The 22,898-nt window shown below is 43.2% G+C and overlaps 1 protein-coding gene across 3 annotated transcripts in view; it reads left to right on the top strand.

Moving 5' to 3' along the window:
• TTF2 (transcription termination factor 2) overlaps nt 1-22,898 on the top strand; it is a 34,519-nt gene that overhangs the window by 5,562 nt on the left and 6,059 nt on the right. For 2 of the 3 annotated variants that reach the window (XM_006097490.3, XM_023761235.1), the window contains exons 4-18: nt 3,351-3,417; nt 5,141-6,136; nt 6,443-6,557; nt 7,131-7,319; nt 8,843-8,970; nt 10,276-10,357; nt 12,034-12,153; nt 13,367-13,517; nt 15,626-15,731; nt 17,269-17,450; nt 18,165-18,318; nt 18,636-18,727; nt 19,537-19,619; nt 20,006-20,139; nt 20,914-21,084. In XM_006097490.3, coding sequence (XP_006097552.1) covers nt 3,351-3,417; nt 5,141-6,136; nt 6,443-6,557; nt 7,131-7,319; nt 8,843-8,970; nt 10,276-10,357; nt 12,034-12,153; nt 13,367-13,517; nt 15,626-15,731; nt 17,269-17,450; nt 18,165-18,318; nt 18,636-18,727; nt 19,537-19,619; nt 20,006-20,139; nt 20,914-21,084 — 2,770 coding nt within the window. The remainder of the gene's footprint in view (nt 1-3,350; nt 3,418-5,140; nt 6,137-6,442; nt 6,558-7,130; nt 7,320-8,842; nt 8,971-10,275; nt 10,358-12,033; nt 12,154-13,366; nt 13,518-15,625; nt 15,732-17,268; nt 17,451-18,164; nt 18,319-18,635; nt 18,728-19,536; nt 19,620-20,005; nt 20,140-20,913; nt 21,085-22,898) is intronic. The other variant, XM_023761234.1, reaches the window with a different exon arrangement.

Here is a 22,898-nt window from a genome sequence, read left to right as displayed (position 1 = left end):
GAGAACTGACAATAATATTGATCTTCCAATCCATGAGCATGGCCTATTTATTTATGACTTTAAAATTTCTTCTTAGTATTGTTGAATAGTTTTCATTATGGAGTTCTGTACCCTTTTTGCTAATTTTAGTCCTCAATGTTTATGGTAAATGGAATTTTTAAAAATTTCACATTTCGATTGTTTTCGCTGATATAGTGGGGCTAGTATGCTTCTAGTTACTAGAATCTAGTACATGAAACCATTTGCAAACTACTGGGGGCTCTATCATGCAGAAACACTGTTCTAGGTGATAGGAAACCACTGAATAATTTTTTATCCAATTTGCATTAAAGAAGAACTATGGAGGATAGATTAGAAAGTGAAGATAGTGGAGGCAATCGGACAACTGAAATAATTGCTACATAGCATATTCATTATCTCTTACTGTCATAGATTCTGCTGCGATAAGTTTCAATACCCCTGTTTTATAGACAGATAAGGAGAAATGTAGAGAGGTTAGAATGGAATCCACGTTCCCATGGTTATAAGTTACATTGCTGGTATTCAAACCTAGTGAGAAAAATGGGCTTGGATTGAGGCAGTGGCAGTGGAATTGGATACACTTAGATTGCAGGAAACTTGCTGAAAGAGAATTGATAAGACGAACTTTCCGGTAGGGCATTGAAGCATGCCTCTTCCCTTCTTTCTCATCAGGAATAGTGATCATGGTAGCAGCCCTGGGCGACTTTCCTGGGTTGTGAGGACACAGTGGGACTATGTGAGATGCATTTAGTCTGGTGTTCAGGTTATTGTCAGTGCTCAATACATGGTTGCTGAGTTGGGGTTTATGGGTGATGAGTATACCATTAAGCAAGACAGGAAGAAAGGGTTGGGATGTGATCACGTAGAGAGCTTTGGATTAATCATGTCTTGTGTAATGTGAAACCAGCTAAAAGAGTGAGTGTGCAGCTTTGAAGAGAGGTTTAAGCTAAACATAGAATTTTGAGAACTTATCATTAATATTCTTCATACTAGGTAGGTGAAGCTGAGAGGTGATCATTGTTTTAAAATAGGGCAAAAAAAGTAGGCTTAATGTAATTCTTTTAGCCCAAACCCAAAGCACTATTACTAGGAGGTATTTACTAGAGCTTTAAAAAGGTTGTTTTAGGATGAAGAAAATAAAGTTCTGCAGCATACAACCACAACAAAAAACATGCATCCAGCTGTGTGGTGCAGGCGGGAAATATAAACGGAAGTAGACAAGCCCATGGATGATGATGTCCTTTGCAGACAATAATACCTTTAGCCAGAACTCCTATAGTTTACTCTTGAGAATGACCTCAGGGAATACAGCCCCTCCTTCCCCCAAACTGGCTTTTCTTTTCAAGAACTTAGGTACTTTATTTCCCCAAATTAATACCATTATGAGTAAAGCTTAACCTGAACAGGAGACAGGTGCAGCCAAGTCATGCCCCTTCTATACACCTTGGAGTGCAGCTGCATTTGTGTGCAGTTCTCCAATTTAAACACCAGATGGTCCCACTCACCAGCATTTGACTGGTCCTTCAGCCACGGCCCTCTGTTGGGCAATGAAGGAAGCTATGCTAGTCATTCAGTAGAACCCGTGGGAAGAACTCTTGCCTTGACACGAGTGTTTACCACATAAAAGCGGCACACCTTGATTTACAAATGTGGGACATTGTCATTGAGCTCCTGAGTTCATGTTCTCTTTTTTTCTCTCCCTGCCCCCAGCCCTTTTACTTTTTATTCTCAAGGATATGGGATCAAAATGGGTGGAAATAATAATACTCTTTTGCCTATAAATAATAATACAAGTTAGTTCTTTAAGAAACTGGTTTTAGTAGGATGCTCAAAATATTTTATTTTTAATAACACTTGAATCTTGGTATGTCTAGAAAATTCCTTGAGTGGTTACTTTTTGGGTAAAATTGGCATGCAGATTATCTGGCCAATGAAGATTACCTAGGCTCTGACAAAGAGGCATTAGGGCATGGGCCAGAAGGACGTCAGGCCCCAACAACCCTTAAAGAACCCACGTCAGTAAAGCCAGTACCTAGTAGGTGTTATGGAGTATCGTTCACTGTGTTGTACAATAGGAGTAATCCTTGTATGTAAAGGATATCAGCCCTTTGTAATATGTGTAGCAATTACTTTTCCCAGCTTGCTTTTTGTCTTAGAATTTGCTTATAGTATTTTTACTATATGGAAGTTTAAAACTTATGTAGCCGAAATTCTGAATTCTTTGTCTCTCAACTGTAGGTTCTTATACTAGTAGTCATGCCAAGAAAAGCCTTCACTTTAGGATTACAAAGATATTTATCTGTGGTTTTTTTTCCTTAGGATATTTATAGTTTCATTTTTTACATTTCCATTTTTGTTTAACTTGGTGTAAAAGCAGTGAACCCATATTCCTAAGTGCCCTATGACAAAACTGGGTAAGAACTAGACATAGGAAGGTCATTGAGCAGTCCTATCTGCACACGTTAGAATGCCAAATTGGATGTGTTCAAATGCCAGGTGCTTCTGTGACTTTAAGACCTACAGTAAGGGATTATTGCTAATCAAGATTACTTAGAAAGTGGAGGAATTTAGACTTGAACTTGGCCTTGAATGACTTTTAAAATTTGGGTAGAGATAAGGACAAGGGAGTGTTCCAGGCTGTAAGCAGAGGTCTGGATATAGGAATAAGCCCCTGTGGCTGCAGGAGTGGAGTAATGACTGCAGTTATTAAGTTCTTAATATGGGTCAGACTTTGATCTGACTCTGTTATCTTCACAGTGACCAAATGAGGTAGGTACTTATTTATTAGAGGCCCGATGAGCAAAATTCATGCAAGAGTAGGTCTTCACAGCCGTGGTGGCTGCCTCGATCCTGAGGCTGCAGCCCCGGCTTCATCTGGAAGGTTGTCCGTAAGGACGTCCAGACAGCCGTTTGGTTGATTTGCATATTATGCTTTTATTATTATAGATTATTATTACTTTTTACCATTTTATAGGAAAGTAAACTGCCACAGGGGCCAGTAAAATATGGTGTCTTCATTTTCAGAGCTAGTTATGTGGTAGGGCTGAGATTCGAATCCTCCCAGCCTGCCTGACAGTGTGATGCTGGGTTGGACAACCAGCCTTTAGGAAGAAGGGAGGATTTGCTTTCTGATGAAAGAGACTGAATTGAAGAGGTCTGTCCTTCCTCTAGCTGGTTTCTTCATCCTTGTTGTTTATAACCTGTGTCCTGGAAAATAATTAATATGCTACAGACATTACATTCTTCTTATAGTGAAATCAGTATTTGCTTTCACATGTGTTTTAATGGATTTTCACATCCTTGATTATTTGTGTTTTATACTACATTAGATTGTTATTCCGATGCACTAGAAGTAAGGCTGAGAAGAAACAATGGTGTGGATATATCCCATGGCAGGTAGGAGTTATTCACCTGTTTTCAGACCTGCTCTGTTCAGACTGTTTAATCTGTGCCATCACCTGAAAAAACTTGGAAGTACAACAGAAACTGGTCGGTCTTCGTCATACTGTCTCTGAAAGGCAATTCTTTCCTTTAAGGAAGATAGACCCTGTTGTGACTTTTAATTCAAAGGACTATTTGGTTATAGTAAAGAATTAATTAACTGTCTTCTATTTTACTTACCTAAATATTTTCGGAGGTCTTAAATGTAGTCAATATTCTCCTACTTAGGGGAAGATTTAGATCAGTGATGGGGAACCTTTTGAGCTCAGCGTGTCAGCATTTTGAAAAACCCTAACTTAACTCTGGTGCCGTGTCACATATAGACATTTTTTGATATTTGAAACCATAGTAAAACAAAGACTTATATTTTTGATATTTATTTTATATATTTCAATGCCATTTAACAAAGAAAAATCAACCAAAAAAATGAGTTCGCGTGTCACCTCTGACACTCGTGTCATAGGTTCGCCATCACTGATTTAGATTTACTTGACTAACTTCAGCATCTTTTTATAGACTGATATCTCCTTGATATTGGTATAAGCTGATTATAATTCATAAGCTCTTAGAACACGAGAACTAGGAGAGATCCCACAGACATCCAGTAGGTGAGAAATTAGACCAGTGATGGCGAACTTAGGACACACGTGTCAGAGGTGACACGCGAACTCATTTTTTTGGTTGATTTTTCTTTGTTAAATGGCATTTAAATATATAAAATAAATATCAAAAATATAAGTCTTTGTTTTACTATGGTTGCAAATATAAAAAAATTTCTATATGTGACACGGCACCAGAGTTAAGTTAGGGTTTTTCAAAATGCTGGCACGCTGAGCTCAAAAGATTCGCCATCACTGAACTAGACCTAGGGAGGTGATAAGACTTGTTTTGATGGAGGGATAGCTTGAACTTATGATTCTAGACTCCACAGTGAGATCTTCCAAATCAAGTAAGCATAGGACCTTGATTTGGTTTGGGGAAAAGTTCATCCTGAGCAAATAGTTTTTCATGAAAAGAATTCATGTGGCTGTTGCTATTAGAAAAGCTCTTTGATTTAGTTAGCACATTTCCTGGAGGCCTGGAAAGCAGTGATCATGGACAGAGACGGAGCCAAGCATTGAAAGTGCTGTTAAGAAACAAATACTTCATGAGTTTGACAGGAGTCTTTTCTAGAGGCAGGAATAGTCCCAGGAATGTTCAGAAATATTATAGTGCTTTTACTGTTTCCATTTCTTCTGGAAAAAAAAGGCATTCTAGAAATGAAGTTTGCATTAATATCTTATATTAGACTAGAGGCCTGGTGCATGAAATTGGTGCACTCGAGGGGGTCCCTTAGCTTGGCCTGTGCCCTCTCGCAGTCCAGGAGCCCTCGGGGGATGTCCACTGATGGCTTAGGCCTGCTCCAGAGCGGGCCTAAGCTGGCAGTTGGACATCCTTAGCACTGCCGCGGAGGCGGGAGAGGCTCCCGCAGTAACTGCTGTGCTCACCAGCCGTCAGCCCAGCTTCTGGCTGAGCAGCGCTCCCCCTGTGGGAGCACACTGACCACCAGGGGACAGCTCCTGCGTTGAGCGTCTGCCCCCTGGTGGTCAGTGCACATCATAGCGACCCGTCATTCCTCTGTTCGGTTGATTTGCATATTAGCCTTTTATTATATAGGATCATGTTCTTTTTCCTGTAGGATCCTAATTCCAAAAAGCATTCTGTAACCAGCAAGTCTCAACATGCATCTGAGCCATCTCATTATCCTTCCATCCAGCAGAGAAACCCGTTCAAGGTACTTGACAAGAATCAAGAACCGTCTCTGTGGAAACAGCTCATCAAAGGTGAAGATGTGGAAAAGATGGCTGATAAAAAGCAAAGGGAAAAGGAAGACCCACTCTTGGATCAAAAGAAGGAACAGAAGCCTAAATCTAACTGTTGGGTGGAGAAAGATCTCTCATCTGGCCGGGTGGTAAAGGAAAAATCTGCAGGTCAAGAGAAGCCACGAGGGGAGAAAGCAGAGCTTCGGTGTGAAGCAAAGGGAATTGAAGGGACGCACAAAAGAAACCTTCCTGAGATGAAATCCAAGCAGTGCCATGGTAATGAGCTGAGAAAACCATCTGCGGCTCCTCAGGAGAACCTGAATGGTGAGAGTCATTATGTCCAAAAAGAACCAGAACCTCTGAGAGAAAAGAAGACCAGGCCTTTGCCTCAAACTGTTCGCAGCCAAAACCCAATAAGCAAGCCCCTGGAAGCAGGACACCTCAGCAAGGAGCAGCCCAAGATTCGGGAGGCTAGAGAAACAAAGGCCAAGGACGACCCCAGCACGCAGGCCACCCAGAAGGGGCTGCTCCAGGGGCCTTTCCAGGCGCAGGCAGAGGCCCATCCTGCACCTGCTCCAAAGGGCCCGGCCACCCAGCCTGCGCCACCGGCTGCAGGGCTGTCCCTGGGAGAGAGGAGAGAGGCGGACACCAGCAGTGGTGAGGAAGATGATGTTGTTTTCGTTTGCTCTCAGCCAAGGATCCCCTCATTCTTAGACACGACTTCGGACTCACAAAAGAAGGAGAACCTTCCAGTCCCTGGTCAAACTGTGCAAAGAAAAATTTCCCCTGCCTCCGGTGTTTCCAGGAAGGTAGAACCTTCAGACCCAGCATCCCAACGTGCGCACCTGACAACTCAACTGAAACAAAAGAAGGTAACTACTGCCTTGTGCTTCCTTTTGAAGGTTAGGACTTTGCTTACTCTGGGCAGAGAGGGACTCCACCAACGAGTTAAAGATGTTAATGTGAGCAAAGGTCTATAGGTGGGTGTTTACTTCTGCCTTTTCCTGTGTTTATATTTTCAGAATTGGTAAATCAGCGGGACTTAAAAAAAGTTTTGGTTTTCACATGTATAGTTAAAAGATCATACTTTCAGAGTTTTAGCATTTTAGGTATTTTAATCTGAAGCTGTCTTTAACAACTGGAGAGGAGCGATCCGTTTTATGGGACCTGTTTTTCAGAGCACACTGGCGTCAGTGAACATTCAGGTTCTTCCAGACAAAGGTCAGAAGTTGCTCAAGCAAATTCAGGAGTTGGAGGAAACACTCAGTGCTCTTGCCCTCTCCCCAGAGCAAGGTAAATGGGTTGTGCCCCAGAACTCAGGTTTGCATGAACTTTACAAGAGACATTTGAGAAGCCATCTTTTAAAATATATATATATTTATTGATTTCAGAGAGGAAGGGAGAGGGAGAAAGAAATAGAACCATCACTGATGAGAAAGAATCATTGATTGCCTCCTGCACACACACACACACACACACACCCCACTGGGAATCGAACCTCAACTCAGGCTTGTGCCCTGACTGAGAATCAAACTGTGACCTCCTGGTTCACAGGTCAGCACTCAGCCACTGAGCTACACTGGCCAGGCACGAGAAGCCATCTTGATAAAGAATGTTGACTCATTCACCTTTCCATTTCATTATCTGCTTCTGAGCTTCCTTTTAAATCACAAGTGTAATTTATAAAAGCTTCCTCCTATTTCCTGTGGACTCACCTCTGTTTCCCATAGTTTTATGCACACACTCTAGGAAGCTTTCCCTAGCTTATTGCAATGGTGCTCATCCCACTCTCTCTTGCCCTCTCCTCACATATAATTCCTTTACTTTTCTGAACTTTAATCTGTTCTTCCCTTGTTTTTTGAACAGGCACAGATGAGAAGAGTAGCACTCAAGTACCACAACAGAGTAGCTTCGCCAAAACTACCACTGCCCCTCCCCACTTGGTGCCACCCAAACCCCTACAGCTGCAGGGTCAGGCTCTCCAGCCTCTGGGTTCTCTGGGATTGAAGGCTGCCAGCCATGCAGCTGCTGGACAGTCCAGTCAGCGCTATGGAGGTAAGATCAAGGGCCTGGCCCTGTTGTGAATAGCTACCCCTAGGAGGTAAAATTCTGCCTGGTAGATGTCTTTCTGCGCACATGAAGGCGAAGCCATTCCTGAGTTGTTAGTTGCCTGTGTGAGAAAGATTGCGATGCTCAGCTGAGCTCTGCACAGTGTGTTTAGATCTCTGTGAGTGCGGACACTGTGTCTGCCTGGTTCACTGACCTTGATCAGTCAGCCAGGGGCCGGCACGTAGGAGTCAGTAGTAAATATGAATGGAAACTTGAACTCACAGCATGGTGAAGTAGGTAGACCAGCAGATACATTTGTCTTCCCTCTGTGTCTGTTAAGCAGAGCAGAGGAATGACATGACTGAAGACCGATAGCAATAGACCCATCAAGAGCAGTAACACCCGGTGTAACTCAACATTTTCATCCTGAACTTTCTAGAAAATGATGAATTTAGAAGTAACTGCAGAATGAAGATCTCAGGGAGAGCCTCGGATATGTAATAGGATCGGTTGGCGTGTTGATCACGAGCCAGGAGCTCAGGTTGGCTGGCAGTGACCAGTTTCCCCCCAGTGAGAACTGCCAGAGGAAAAGGGAAGGGGGGAGAAGGAAGCAGACGGGGAGAAAATGGAGACGGGAGAAAGCTGAAGAGCATAGTTCACAAGGGGCTCTATACTCTGCCTGAGGAAGCTACAGTCCATCTAGAAGGGCACAGAGAAGGCGTACTTGTTAAAGTAGCAGAGTAGTCAGGGGGGTACAGGAATGTTTTGAGAACGTTACTGTGTTACAGCATCATCCCTACTCATAATGGTGACTGAGTCACCTAGAGGAAAATTAGATTATTAAGGTTTTGGAAATAATCCCATTAAAATAGTTTTCCTTTTGAAAGCATTTTAACATCTAAGTGGTTAATGTTTATTGATCTAAAAAGCTCTTATTTGAATACTTCATCCCTAAAATTGCAGTCAGCTGAGGTGCCTGCATTTGTTAACTAACTTCACTAGAATTGTCTAGAAGGCTGGGCTACCAGCATGAAGTATTTCTCGTGCAGGGCGTTCGGCTCTGGCGTGCGCTACAGGGCGGTCTCTGTCTGCCTCAGCCTCGCCTGGTTTGGCCTTTTCTGTTGCTAACTCCTTGCACTCGGCCCCAAGGATCTCTTCTTTCCAAAATACTGATGGTGTTAAATTTCCTCTGCCACCTCTTCAAAGCTGGAAAAAACTTAACCAAAAATATGATGGGTTATCTTATTTTTTCATTTTACTTTATATTATTTTGTCCTTTATTATGTGATTAACAACAACAACACACACACACAAACAGAGAACGGGGATGGAGGAGCCTGTGGGCTAGGAGAATCTGCAGGCAGGGAGTTTTCGTCCAATATTGTATGTCAGCTATAATTAAAATAAAGAAAAAGAATTTTCAGTCCATACAAATCCATCATTTGGAAAATAACGCATTTCTTTTTGCAGCCATAACCAGGACATGCTACTGGCTATGTCACCTTTAGGTAACACCTCTCTGTACACAGGCCCTACAAACCAAGACCGCCTTCACTCCGTGTGGAAAATCACAAGTGAAGCCATTGATGAGCTGCACCGATCACTGGAGTCATGTCCTGGTGAGACAGCTGTGGCAGAGGACCCAGCTGGGTTGGAGGTGAGCCGGGGAGTGGCCTGTGGCGGTGTCCCCGTGCCCATGGAGAGTGACCACTGTACGACAGCTCAGCAGAGTGCCACTCGGATGTGTTTCCCACAGATAATGCTTCAGTGGCTTCCTTTGCATTATTTTGTCCTTTTCTGTTTAGCACTGAGAAATAAGCATTTTTTTTCCTTAAAGTCATAAAGTTATACAGTTGACTTTGCACAATACTGTTTGAACTGCATGGATCCACTTATACTTAAAATCCGCATATAAAATTGGACCTGCACAATTCAGATCCGCTTTGTTCAAGGGTCAGCTCTCCAAGTCTATAGCAGAAGCAGATCTACTTAACAACCTTTGGTGGATGCCACAGGATACAGAGGAACTGCTGCTCTTAAAGAAGTAGTTAGGGTGACAGTGCCTGCACAACATACACAGAACAATAGAAAGTGACTTGAAGGTAGGATGAAATGTGACATCAGGACCTGAGCCGGGAGCAGCAGGTGATGTTACTGAGTGGGAAGACTCCCGTGCTGTGGAGCCTGGCCTTGGTGAAGGAGTTTAGATCACACTAGCTCAAGAGCTATTATGGAATCACTGTAGAATTTTGAGCAAGGGTGTTTTATGAAGATTATTTTTGTCACTGAGTACAAGATAAACAGGAATAAGAAAAGACTAGAGAGAGGGGTGCCAGTTAAAGGGCTGTTGAAAATTATGGTTAACAACGCAGACCGGGATGTTGGCTACAGAGAGGAGAGTGAAATCTATAATAATAAAAGCGTAATATGCAAATCGACTGAACAGCTAAACAGTGGAATGACCGTCCATCCGGACATCCTTTTGGACGACCTTCCAGACGAAGTCGGGGCTGCGAGGGCCGAGACAGCTGGGGCTATGAAGGCCTACTCTTGCACAAATTTCGTGCATAGGGCCTCTAGTTGAAGAGATAATAAGGAAAAGCCAACAGAATGGCTGGTAAAAGCAGGGTGACCCATCAGAGGCGTTGGTTGCAAGCAATAGAAACTGACTTTGGCTGATTAGGCAGACAAACCAGGACTCTCACTTGAGGGTGAGAGAGGGGGTGCTTGATAGACATGCTGGACAATAGGCATAAATCACACTGTCCCGGGCAGTCCAGGATGTACGGGTACCCAAGGGGACACGGTGGAGTCAAGGACTTCAAGGTTATATGACATCTAGACTATTGGGGGGATCGCTTAGAGAAAATAAAAGAGTAGAATGTGGCGTCGCTGTGGGTAGGATCCAGGATAGCCTCTCATGAGGAATTTGAACTTGACTTTTGGTGATTACTTTTGTCAGGTCCCTTTGCTGCTGCACCAGAAGCAGGCATTAGCCTGGTTACTGTGGCGGGAAAGTCAGAAGCCACAAGGAGGAATTCTGGGTAAGTCTGGTATTATGGAAAGAGCCAACAAAGATATATATTTCATATGATCCTCTCAACGCCTCTGGGGTTGTTGCCCTCTGTTACAGTTGAGAAACGGGTTCAGAATGGCTAAGCAGCATGCTCAGGACCCTCAGCAGTAGGATCAGCCAGGTCCCGGTTGCCAGCAGTAGAAGCTGACTCTGGCTGGTTAAGCAGAAACGGTTTATTCTGTGGTGGGAGGTGTGGAGAGCCAGGTGGGAGCCAGACTTCTAGGAGCAATGGTCAGAGCCAAGTAATAATCTAGTGTGTAGTGGAAACTGTCATGGCTGCTTCGCTCTATCAGGCACTGCTACCCCAAAATCAGACACTTCTGTGCCCAGCCCTTCTAGCCTCTTTTCTCGGGTCGCTTATATCTGAATCTAGGTCTTAGGTGAGTACTGGTGGTCTGTGGAGCGGGTCATGCTGGCACTGCCTTCGCTGCAGGAAGCCGAGGAAGCAGGTTTTTCAGGCTCTGCTTCGGGGACTGGTCAGACTACATTTTCCAAGGTGCTCAGCTTCTAGAAAAACATGACAGATGTCCACTGTGGCTAGTTAGTGGCTATGTTGGTCCCCAAGACAACTTCCAAGTTCAGTGATTTGCTAGGAGGACATAGAACATATAGTCACACTCATGGCTATATTGTATTACAAAATAAAAACAGTAACAACATTTATTTGATACAAATCAGACTCAGCAAAGGGAAAAGGCACATGGGATAAAGTCCAGGGGAAGTCCAGGCGCCAGCTTCTGAGGCCTTTCCCATGGGAGTCACACAGGGCAAACGTAATTCTCCCAGCAGTGAGATGTGAGAACACGTGCAGTGCTGCCAACCAGGGAGGTTTGTTAGAGATCCGGTGCCCAAGGTATTTCCTGGGGCTGGTCGCATAGGCAGCTTCAGCCTGGTATGTATGAAAGTTCCATGCTTCCAGAGGGAAAGCAGGCATTCAGCATAAACCGTGTTGTTTGTACAAATAGGGTAAGCACAGTGAGCCAATCTTTTTAAAATATATATATATTTTTATTGATTTCAGAGAGAGAGAGAGAAACATCTATGATTAGAATCATTGATCATCTGCCTCCTGCATGCCTCCCGGGGATCAAGCCCGAAACCTGGGCATGTGCCATTGACCAGACCCAGGACCCTTCAGTCCACAGGCCAACGCTCTCTCCACTGAGCCAAACCAGCTAGGGCCAGTGAGCCACTCTGGTCAGTTCAGGGAATGGTGAGTTCCCAGATGCCAGCTATAGGTCAGTCTTCCCTGGAAGCAGGGATTTCAGTGGATAGCTGTGTTTCCTCTTTTTCTGCACAGCAGCAGAGCCAGGATTTGAACCGGAATTCATGCCATCACTCTTTACTTCTGCTTATGTCAGAGTGATTATTTAAATGGTTGAAATGAGGATACTATTTTGCAGGGTATAAATAGTAAACTGGATAAGTTCAGTTACTGACACATTGACAGTTCTCAAGGAATGCTAATTCATGCCTCTCTCTGATGAATAAGTGAAGGGGATGAAGGACTGTTTTGAGTTAACTGTTACTCCAGAAATGTAGAAGCACCAAGAAAGTAGGCATAGGATATATTTATTTTCTGGAAGCTGAGTTGATTCTTTGCCCTAAGTCATTAACTCTCCTGTCTTTATTTTTATTTTCCAGCGGATGATATGGGATTAGGAAAAACCCTGACAATGATTGCACTCATTCTGACCCAGAAGGATCAAGAGAAAAACAAAGAGAAGGACAAAAACACGACCTTGACTTGGCTTTCCAAAGATGGTATTCAAGTGCCTTCGTGGCCTGTCTTTTCCTACATCAATCATTTGAGCCAGTGGAGAGTGAAAACTTTTAAGCCACAGAAGTACACCTTTGGTCATATTTAATTAATCTATTGGAAATCTAGTGTTAGACTACTTTCCTACAGTATCATTTCTGATGCTGAATATGCTAATTTAAGTGATCTTTTTTCTCTTTTAATATAAACTTAGCTTGACCTGTGAACTAGAAAAATTTTGTGGTGAAAGCTAAGGCTCTAGGAGACAGTCTATACATAATGATTACTTTTATTAATATTGAGGATATAACCACAGGATAAGTCCAGATTTGTTAATGTATTATTTTTTGAAGCAGGATCTGTCACAAACTCAGATTTGAGCCACCGTAGCAGAAGCTGTTTTCCATGTTTCTGAAGTTCTGGAAGTTTACAGATTCTAGATAATTCGTATCTTGTTTCATCCTGTTTTTAATCTGTAATGGCTATAAGTACTTTAAGTCCTGTGTATTGTTTATAGACACCACCACAGTAAGTTGCCATGGACACAGTACATTTCTCAAGTGGTTAGATAGTTAAAAAAAATCAGTGACCGTCTGCTCTTAAGCCTCTGATGACCACTGTTGCAGCTGGATCCTATGTCCCTGTGTGGAGTAGCAGCTTAGGTGTGCACACACTTACACTTATGCACACATGCACGCATGTATACAAACACACACACACACGGAATGAGGGGCAGTGGTACAAATACTACATTACTACCTGGTTCCAAAGTAGTGTTTGCCCATCTTAGGGGTTTTTGTACTTACATTTTAATGTAGATATAATTAAGTTAATGCTTTCCAGAAAAAAAAATAATACTCCCCCATAAAGCCCAGGATGAGTTAGGATATGATCCAGCTTCTACCTGCTGGCCACTGAGAGTACACTGGTTTTTTTGGTTTTTAGATTGAAGTTGTGTACCACACGCTTTCTGTACCACACCTTTTGAGCCTCTCTGTCTGACACCTATGTAAGGGTAAATAAGAAGTAATTAAGTATTTTGAGTTAAAAGGCCATCGCTTCCCTTTCCTATTCTGCTTATCTATGTGTAGAAATAAGAGCAGCAGTTGTTAAAAATATTGATTGAAGGAATGAAGCCAGTCGAGAGAAAAGTAATGTCTCTCAGAAGCTAAAAGCTGTTTAATGGGTGTAACTAGGTGTTGATTTTTTCCTCCTGAGATTCCACGGAGTTTACTTCCCATGGAACACTTATCATCTGTCCTGCTTCCCTGATCCACCATTGGAAAAAGGAGGTGGAGAAACGTGTGAGCCACAACAAACTGAGAGTCTATCTCTATCATGGCCCAAACCGGGATCAACGTGCAAAAGTGTAAGTGCAGAAATGTTGAAGTCACTGGGCTTCAGCGGCCTCAATGACTGCCTGCTTTCCCTGAGGTTTCATTTAATCAGAACTAATGATATTGTCAGGACCAAAGGTACTCTTATCCCCAAACAGCCTTCACCTGTATTAAGAGATAACTCTTGAGAGATACGGTGTTCTTTTGGCACTCTGCAAAAAAAGCTGCCATGTGAGCAGGCCAAACACGCCTGAGTTGTCAGCCAGGCAGCAGCTGCATTCCCTGGTAGAAGAGGCTCTGTCACAGGTATTTCATGATGGTGAATTTCTGATTCCAAATTCACATTCTTTTCTGTTAGTGTGAATGGAACTAGCCCAGTCTTAAAGAGCATCTTGATACAACTATTAATGATTAGTTGATGTAGGTCGATTATATTTTTACTAGAGGCCCAGTGCATGAAAGTAGTGCACGGGTAGAGTCCCTAGGCCTGGCCAGAGATCAGGACTGATCGGGGCTTCCGGCTGCTGGCTGGGGCCTCCCTTCCCTGGCTGCTGGCTGCCAGCCGGGGCTTCCTTTGCTCCATGCTGCCCCCCTGGTGGTCAGTGCACATCATAGCAAGCAATCGAACTCACAGTCGAACTCCCGAGGGGACACTTTGCATATTAGCCTTTTATATATATAGATGACTGTATTTTTCATATGTGAATGGTCTAAGAAGTTTTAGATTCAAGAGTTTAGGATTAGACCTAACTGTGAATTCCCGAGGAGGAATGATCAGGAAGGGGAATATTTCCTCAGATGTTAAATTGAGCCCTAGTCTTTGTCTTTTGGTTTTAAATAATTTGGTTTTTTTGTTCCTAACTGTGATATAAGGGTCTGAGTTGAATACTTGCTGATCTAGTTAAGAATGGATTTGTTGCCCTAACTGGTTTGGCTCAGTGGATAGAGTGTCAGCCTGCGGACTGAAGGGTCCCAAGTTCAATTCCGGTCAAGGGCATGTACCTTGGTGCGGGCCCATCCCCAGTAGGGGGTGTGCAGGAGGCAGCTGATTGATGTTTCTCTCTCATCAATGTGTCTAACTCTCTATCCTTCTCCTTTCCTCTCTGTGAAAAATCAATAAAACATATTTAACAAACAAACAAACAAACAAAGAATGAATTTGTTTCCACTTCTCTCCCCCACCTCTGATAGTGAATCTTTTATCCCCTAAAGAACAGGACAGTGGTCTTTCAGGGGTAAATTGCCAGATTGGTGACCCCTATATAATGCACCAATTCTTGTGACTGAGAGTCCCTTCAGCCGACAGGGCATTGGGGCAGCAGCAGCAGGCCTGCATGCTTCTCCGGCAGAGAGTGCTGTGAGTGGCCTGCCTGCATTTAGAAATAAATTGCATCTCATTGGTTTGCACTTTGGTCATACCTGGTTTGGTATTCAGAGTGTACTAGTGGACTGATTGGAATCATTCTCAGTTATACTTTATATAATGCTAAGGCCACCTGGAGTCCTTGCTGCCTCTCTGAATTACACATATCATTTTTGTCAAAGGTATTTATGGACGTTCTCTCAGGCTCACATTATTAAGCTTCTTTGGGAAAAGATTTGTGCCTTTCATTAAGAATCTTTACATGTAAAGAGTGTAGGCAAGGTAAACTGAAAGTTACAGCGTGATTATACCCACATGTCAAAGCTAGATCAATGGGTTTTTGAAGTCCATTGGAGAACAAAGAGGAGAAAGCATCCTTGATGAAAGGCAAACTGCTTTGAGAGTCTCTACTTCCCTGGGATTGTAGCATCATCTGTGTCAAGTCATTACTAAATGGTAGTTCCCAACATTCTGTACAGGCCAGATATGAAGGTTAATATGAGCCCAGCTGGTTCTCCTTTATGACTCATTGGATGGGAAGAGGGAGGCTGTTCTTGTTATAGTGAGTAGACTGTAGAAATGATCAGAGGGAAGAGGGAAGGAAGCCAGATGAGTCAAGTTTACCTCTCCAGAATCACGTGTGTTGATGAAGGCATAAATGAATGAATTCTGCCGTCTGTCCATCCAGCCATAGGCATTTTTATGAAGAGATCAGCTCTGCTTCTCATTGTCAGACACGGGATCGTTTACCATTTGCTTCGTGTTATATCTACACAGCCTCTCTACGTATGACATCGTCATCACCACCTACAGCCTTGTGGCCAAGGAGATCCCCACGAAGAAGCAAGAGGGACTGGTCCCGGGCACAAACCTCAGTGAGGAGGTGAGGCTGGGGGCTGCCAGGGAAGGAGGGGGAGCCCCATCCCCTTTCGCTCAGTCTTGTCACAGCATCAGAGAGCAGAGGTACCCTCCTGTGAGGTCAGGAGTGTCCTAGCCGGTCCACCTGTGGGAACAAAGCGCTCTCTGTCCCCTCTTTTGTTCTAGACCACCTCCTCAGTGATAAAGGGTGAGGCTTGGCACAGTTTTAGCTGTTTGTGTTTTTTTTTAAAGAAAGAATGATAACTACATCACAGTTGTGGTCATCACATGATTATAGGAAAACCTCACCTGTTGCAATTTTTACTTCAGAATCTGTGCGACATCCTCTCAGGATATGTTTTATATTTGGTGTGAAGACTGGTATTTTAGGACTAATATTTTGGTATTAGGCTATCATTCCCTGCCTCTCTCCCAGTCTCAAGAAAAGAGGTTAAAATAATAAGGCTACACATGGGCCAGAGGCTAAATGATAACCAGCGAAAACCCTGATGTTTGCTCTGCACTCGGGAGTCGCAGTTGTCTAGGGCGGAGGCTTTATTGCTTAAGTGACTAAGGGGCTTTTTTGTCCTGAAAATACAGTGTTGTTCCAGGAACTCCTCTTTCACATATGTCTTTACAATAGAATAGTCACAGATTCTGTATTTGGGGAGACCTCTGGAATGGACACATCTGATGACCAACTCTGCCTTTTTGCAGATTCCTCAGTGGTTCCTCATTGCTTTTAGGATAAAACCTTACTTTTTTTACGTGATATTTTAGGCTTTTATGACCTTGCCCTGCTTGCATGTCCCTTTTCACCTACACCCCAACCCTCCCTCTGACCCCCCCTTGCTCAGCCATAACAAGGCACGTGTGCTGCTCTGCCACCCTCTTGTGCCTTTGTTCACTATAAGTGGAATGCTTTGCCTCCTGTTTGGTTAAATGTGTCTCTTATGCTTATGTGACAGCACTCCATTTATCCAGCCAATATTGAGCTGCTGTCTCGGGTATTATGGGTACAGAGTGAACAAGACTGGGTCCCTACTGTCATGTGCTGAAGGATGCAGGGGCGCTTATTATACACTCACTGTGTTGTATGTAGTTATCTTGGTGCTTGCTTTTCTCTGGATTGTGAGCTTTCTGAGGGTAGGAACTGTCCGTTTGTATGGCTTAGTATCTCACATATGAAAGTAGACTTTTAGTAAGTTTTCAGTGATTTTTTGTAAATTTAGTAAATATTTTATCGAATGAATGAATACCTAGTGAAGTCCTGACCCATAGCCATTGCTCAAAAGTGGATTGAAAGAATAAAGGAAAACTCATATTAGAAAACATTTTATTCTTGAGCTCAAGGACTGGGGCACTCAAGTGACTTGTCTATTTGGACCCATTGAGAGTTTCCACTCTCGGTTTCTTAAGCTTAATGCTTATTTCAGTGCACCTCAAACTTGAAGGTCAGATGGGTCTTCAGTGGAGGACCCACTTGTTTGTTGTCTCCCCTTATCTTCTTGAAGACATACGTTTTCCCATACTGTTGTTGGTTTCACTGGTGTTTCTTCCAGGGTATCGCAACACCTTTGCTTCGCATAGTCTGGGCCCGAATCATCCTGGATGAGGCTCACAATGTTAAGAACCCCCGCGTGCAGACTTCCATAGCCGTGTGTAAGCTGCAGGCTCGTGCCCGTTGGGCCGTCACTGGAACCCCCATTCAGAACAACCTGTTGGACATGTATTCACTGCTGAAGTGAGTAAACTCTTTGGAATTCTGTAAACGTGAACCCTGTCGGTAACCTTCCTAATTATTTCGTATCTCATGGTAAAGCTCTGGTGTACGCCTGGTTATCTCATGTAGCAGATGGCAAGCCTCTCAACCTTTAAAGGGCAAAAGAGTTAATATTTATGAGAAAAATAACCAGTTGATTGACTGGCTGATATGGGACTTTGATTACATTTAGCCAATATATATGGAAAAATATAAAACAGATTAAATTAAAGGAAACAAAATCACCTGTCTTCAGTCCAGTGAATGTTTTGGGCTATTTCTGCTTTAAAGCATATGACCTGGGGTCAGGACTATAATTTATTTGAAGCAAACAGAAAAGAATGCTGATTTTAAAATACTTGCTTTTATTAAAGTCAGCCTGTAAGAGGATATGGAATTTCTTTGCTAGCCTTTTAAGCTTTAGGAATAAATTCTAGCTATTGGTTATATGTCCTATTGTGACGATACAGACAGTGTGTTAATGGGAAAGTTCAGTTTTATAATGTGGTTTTCGTTGTTGACCTAGGTCCTTTTGATCTGTCTAGCAGAGCTTTACTATGACATTCCTTTTAAAAATGATGGGATGGCAGATGTAACAAAATCTGATTTGTTTTTCATCTGATGTCTTTCTTTGAACCTTTACTCTATCCTCCCATACTTTTCCTTCTTTCTATGTCCTTCTTCCCAACAAAAAAGATTTCTCCGTTGTTCTCCATTTGATGAGTTCAATCTGTGGAGGAGCCAGGTTGACAATGGTACAAAGAAAGGAGGTGAACGGTTAAGTATTTTAACCAGGAGCCTTTTGCTACGGAGAACAAAAGACCAGCTGGACTCTACCGGCAAGCCCTTGGTAATCTCATTTATGTGTGTCCGAGGGGGAGGCCAGGGGAGGATGGGGACCGTGTCCTTGTCTTGGGTTGAACAGCCATCTGCTTTGCTTCGGGAGCCTCTGAATCCCACTTTCCAGGGCAGAGCCCTGGGTTGCTGTCCTGCACCTGTGTCCCAGCAGCCCTGCCGTCTGTGTGTTAGCAGCCCTACTTTTAGGGGAGGGTGGAGGCTGCTGACCAGCCTTGACTAGACTTCCAGTGTCAACTCTGGGAATTTACTCGAATATTCAGTTAATTTCTATAACTTCATCCCAGCTGCTTTTTCCCTTTATTTTTCCAGGTGGTGCTGCCCCAGCGTAAATTTCAGTTGCACCGTTTAAAGCTTTCTGAAGAGGAAGAGACTGTTTATAGTGTCCTTTTTGCAAGATCAAGGTGTGTGCCAGGAAGAAGCACCTTCTCACATGTACTGTGCTTTTCTGTCCTTGGCTTGGCAGTGAGTCGAGTGTCAAGTCTTCTCAAACTGTATTTATGATGTTATTGATAAGGCGATACCTGTTCCTTTTTTATAATCTCCCTGTCTTGCTCCTTACCCGCTCCCAGCTCACCTTTGTCTCACTGACATTGAAGGCTTTTGAAGCTGCTCTTCATTGGCTTCCTTGCACAGAAGTGCTAGGGTATGGTCACTGCACCAGGTCATCTGGTCCTCGTGGGGCCATGTTGGGAAGTTATCTCTTTGACCTTTGACCTGTTACCCAGCATCTCATTGGAACTTAAAAACAAAAAACTGCTCCGTAATCCTTGTCATCTGGTCTTTGCACTTTCTGTAAAACCCTTCTCCTTCCCTGACTCCAGATTTACTCTCCCACTACCTCTCACTTCCGGCATAAATGTGGTTTTTTCTCTTTGTATACCTCATATTTATTAATATTTATCAATAAATAATATTAATAAAACATACTAATTAATAATATCAACATGTCACTGTATTACATATTAATATTTAATATTCTAACATTTTGCATTGATATTTATTAATTATTTAAAAATGATTTGGGGGTTTTTCAATAGTTAGTTTTCGTTGCCTTTGGGCCAGTGCTTGCTATGAGCCTGACATCATTTAACAAGTCCACCTTTATAGTTTTTCAAGGTGCTACTGCAAGCACAGTTAAGCAGTGGCCATTGTAAACCTATTTAGTTGTAGCGAACATTATATGTGCGTTTTCTTTTTTGATCTGAGGCAGATCAGCTCTACAATCCTATCTAAAAAGACAGGAAAGTGGGGATAAGCAATCTGGACGAAGCCCTGATAATCCATTCAGTAGAGGTAAGCAGTGGGGCACTCAAACATAACTAATGACAGTGTGCAGTCAGATTCATAAAATTACAGCAGGGAGGTGTGGATTCTTGGTATCAGAGATTTGACCTTAGCTGGGAACCTCAAACCATAGTGTATATACTGATCTGTACGCATCAGTCCTGGTGATCTAAGCTTCTTTTTAATTATTTTCAAACTCTGATCTATTAAATATAAGTAGGTCAATAAAGAAAACCAGCATTTCATTTGGCTTATTTAGTATAGAAGTGTTACAACTAATATCATTGAGCCTCAGATCAAAGAAATTTAAAATAGCATCATTTAGTTCTTGATTCGTCCTCATACCTCTGTTTTAAGCCCTTACTGTTTCCTATGGTTTGTTTTCCCTCCTGAAGTGGCACAGGAGTTTGGGTCTAGTGGGCCTGCACGCTCTGTGGCCACAGACTCACAGAGATCCAGCACCGTCCACATATTGTCACAGTTGTTGAGACTCCGCCAGTGTTGCTGTCATCTCTCTTTGCTAAAGTCGGTAAGAAAAGCCTTTAGCTTCGTGCCCAGAAGGGCTGTCAGGAAATTCCTGTCTTTCTGCATCTGGGACCTAGTCTGCTGGACCAAGGAAAATGGGGTTTGGGTGTGTCTGGTTTTTGGTGGGGCAGAAAAGAGGGTGCTTATTTATTTTACTTTGTTTTACATTAATTTTTATTGATCTTGATAATTCCCATGGTGTTGAGAACAGTTTTTATTGTTTGTTTTGTTTTAAATAAGCTTTTTACAAAGAATGGAAAATAGCATTTTGTTAAGAAGGAAACCATTTATGAATACTTTGGTGTTTTAGGATATCATAAAGCTAATTTAGTTACTTTTTTTCCCTGCCTTTAGGCAGTAGGACTTTTAGGTCTAGTTATGAAAACTCAAGTATTCATACAATTGGAAAAGTTGCCTTTATGTTTGAGAGAGGTACATCCATAATTAAGAGGAGTGTTTTATTCTTTTGAGGAGTAGTTGTAATGTATCTTGATTAACAGTACCTTAATTTACTGTACTATCCCAGCTGGGGAAAAAAGAATGATCATGTGATCTATCTGGCAAGTCACTAAAAAGTTTCGTTATTTGATTTATCTTCAATCTGGTGAAAAAACTTGCAAAATTACATTTTTAATCGTGGTGTCTCTGAGGAGCTACTGATGATCAATGAGAAGACATTTTGCTGTGTGGAGGGTTAACAGTCAGCACTTCATTGGCAAGTCCTGTGGCTTGCCACCTCCGTGCCCACCTGCTCCCGTCCCGTCTGTCTCCTGCCCAGGCCCTGGATCCGACAGAACTGAAGAGCGAAGGCCTGCTCCTTTCCCTGGAGGATCAGCTCAGCGCTCTGACCTTGTCCGAACTCCAGAACTCAGAGCCGTCTGCCACTGTTTCCCTGAATGGCGAGTGCTTCAAGGTGGAGCTATTTGAAGACACGAGAGAGAGCACCAAGGTACTTTGTCGCCTCTATTCTGGCAGACAGAGTTGGCCTCCTCACACATTTGTCCAAGAGGGTACAGTCCTTTGATGGCAGAGCTAGAACTGTTCGATTTTAGCTGGTCAAATTCTCCCTCCAGTCTTAGATTCTAATTTTATTTCACAAATAAAACTAAAGTTAGGTAGTGGGCCAGCCCAGGCATGAAGGCAGCTTTTTGGTCATGGATTACTGGGAAAGGAGCCGATCAGGTTTACGCTGGACCGGGCGGGCCACAGTGAGCGAACAATTTGTTTGGGAAAGCTTTAAAGGGAAACAACAAAAGCTGGACCCTAGAGGCTGTGTAATACATCTGAGTGCCAATGGCTCTGACTTGTTGAAAGGCTTCCATCTGCGCTAGTGTTTCCCATACGGCCTCCTATCTCCATCAGTCATTCTGTTCTGCTCATTAGAGCTCTTTAAGGCGGAGGGCTCTGTTAGAGGAAGGCTGAGAGGCGCTGCAACTTGAGCCCTGCCTTTCATCCCACGCCCACTGCTAGCCTCAACCTCTTTCTTCAAAGGCTTCTTAAAAAAGTAACTAGAAAGGCGGTCACTGCCAAGGAAATGGTGTTACTTAAGAATACTTTTAATTAAAATTTTAAAATATTTACCTGGGTCTTTACCACTAATAACTGAGAGAGACATAAGAAGAGTGCCATATGTGGCCAGACTTCCTGTCCTGGCACCTTCAGAGTTTGTGATTGGGTTAAAACTTACATTCCTAATAATTCGTGTTCCTTGTCTGAACTCGGGTAATGTTTATTCACAAGGCTTCTTAGCATAAGCCCATTAGCGATAGCTCACACCACTGAGGTTGCTCTATGAAGGGAAGGGAGTTAGCTCAGGCAGAATGTCACTGGGATTTGACCTCAGCACATGGACCATGAATCCTGCTCTCAACAGTTTTCTCAAAATACTTGTGGCCATTCTTTTCATATGGCAATCAGAGTACTTTCTAGAACCTCAAGTTGCCAAGATACCACACACTTCACGTACCTGCTTTTTTCTTCCTACTGATTCACAATGGTACGGTCCTGTGACTCCCTGCCCAGCATCAGCACGTGTGGGGGCCTCTACAGGTCACTGCTATAGCCATGGTGTAGAGTGTAGGCGCTGAGGGACCTCAGAATTCATCTGGCTCAGCCCAGTTTTTTACTGATGTAGATTCTGAACTCATAACGGGGAGTTCCAAAGTGATACAGTCATTGTGGTGGCAGAGTAAGGATTTTCTTCATCTCCTGGTTTCTGGTCTAATTTTCTTCCTCCATCATTCTGGGGATGACCTCTGGGGCCCTTCGGAGGCTTTTGCAAGGTCTTCCCATTAGCAGTCAGGAGGAATGCACTGAGCTGCTGTCCAAAGTCCTGCCCATGTGTTCTTAGTGACTGGTCCCCTGTGGACTCAAATTTGACAAATAACCAGAGAGATTGTTTGGACGCATTAGCAAGTGTTCCTCAGTCCAGACACATCCTCTCCTTCAACAACATTTGGAGCAGGCCTTCAACTGGGGAAAGCCTTTTTACCCTCTTCCCCAAATGTTAGGATGGTACCTTATCTGGTCTAGTCGTGTGCTAGGGGTACAGAAGTGAACCAGACATACACTGGCTCTGCCTCCTTGGAGCATCTCAAGTTATGGAAGCAAGAGATGATTAAGTGAGCAATGAATATATAGCATGAAGAAGATCTTGGTGATTGAAACAAAATGTGCTGTGGTAGCACGTAGGCAGTGGGCACCTGACCCATACTTTGGGGGCTAGGGAAGACCTTCAAGAAGAAGTGACATTAAGCTGACGGG

The sequence above is a fragment of the Myotis lucifugus genome, unplaced genomic scaffold, assembly GCF_000147115.1.
Source record: "Myotis lucifugus unplaced genomic scaffold, Myoluc2.0 scaffold_203, whole genome shotgun sequence".
NCBI classification, from domain to species: Eukaryota; Metazoa; Chordata; class Mammalia; order Chiroptera; family Vespertilionidae; genus Myotis; species Myotis lucifugus.
This window is presented reverse-complemented; position numbering and strand designations above follow the sequence as displayed.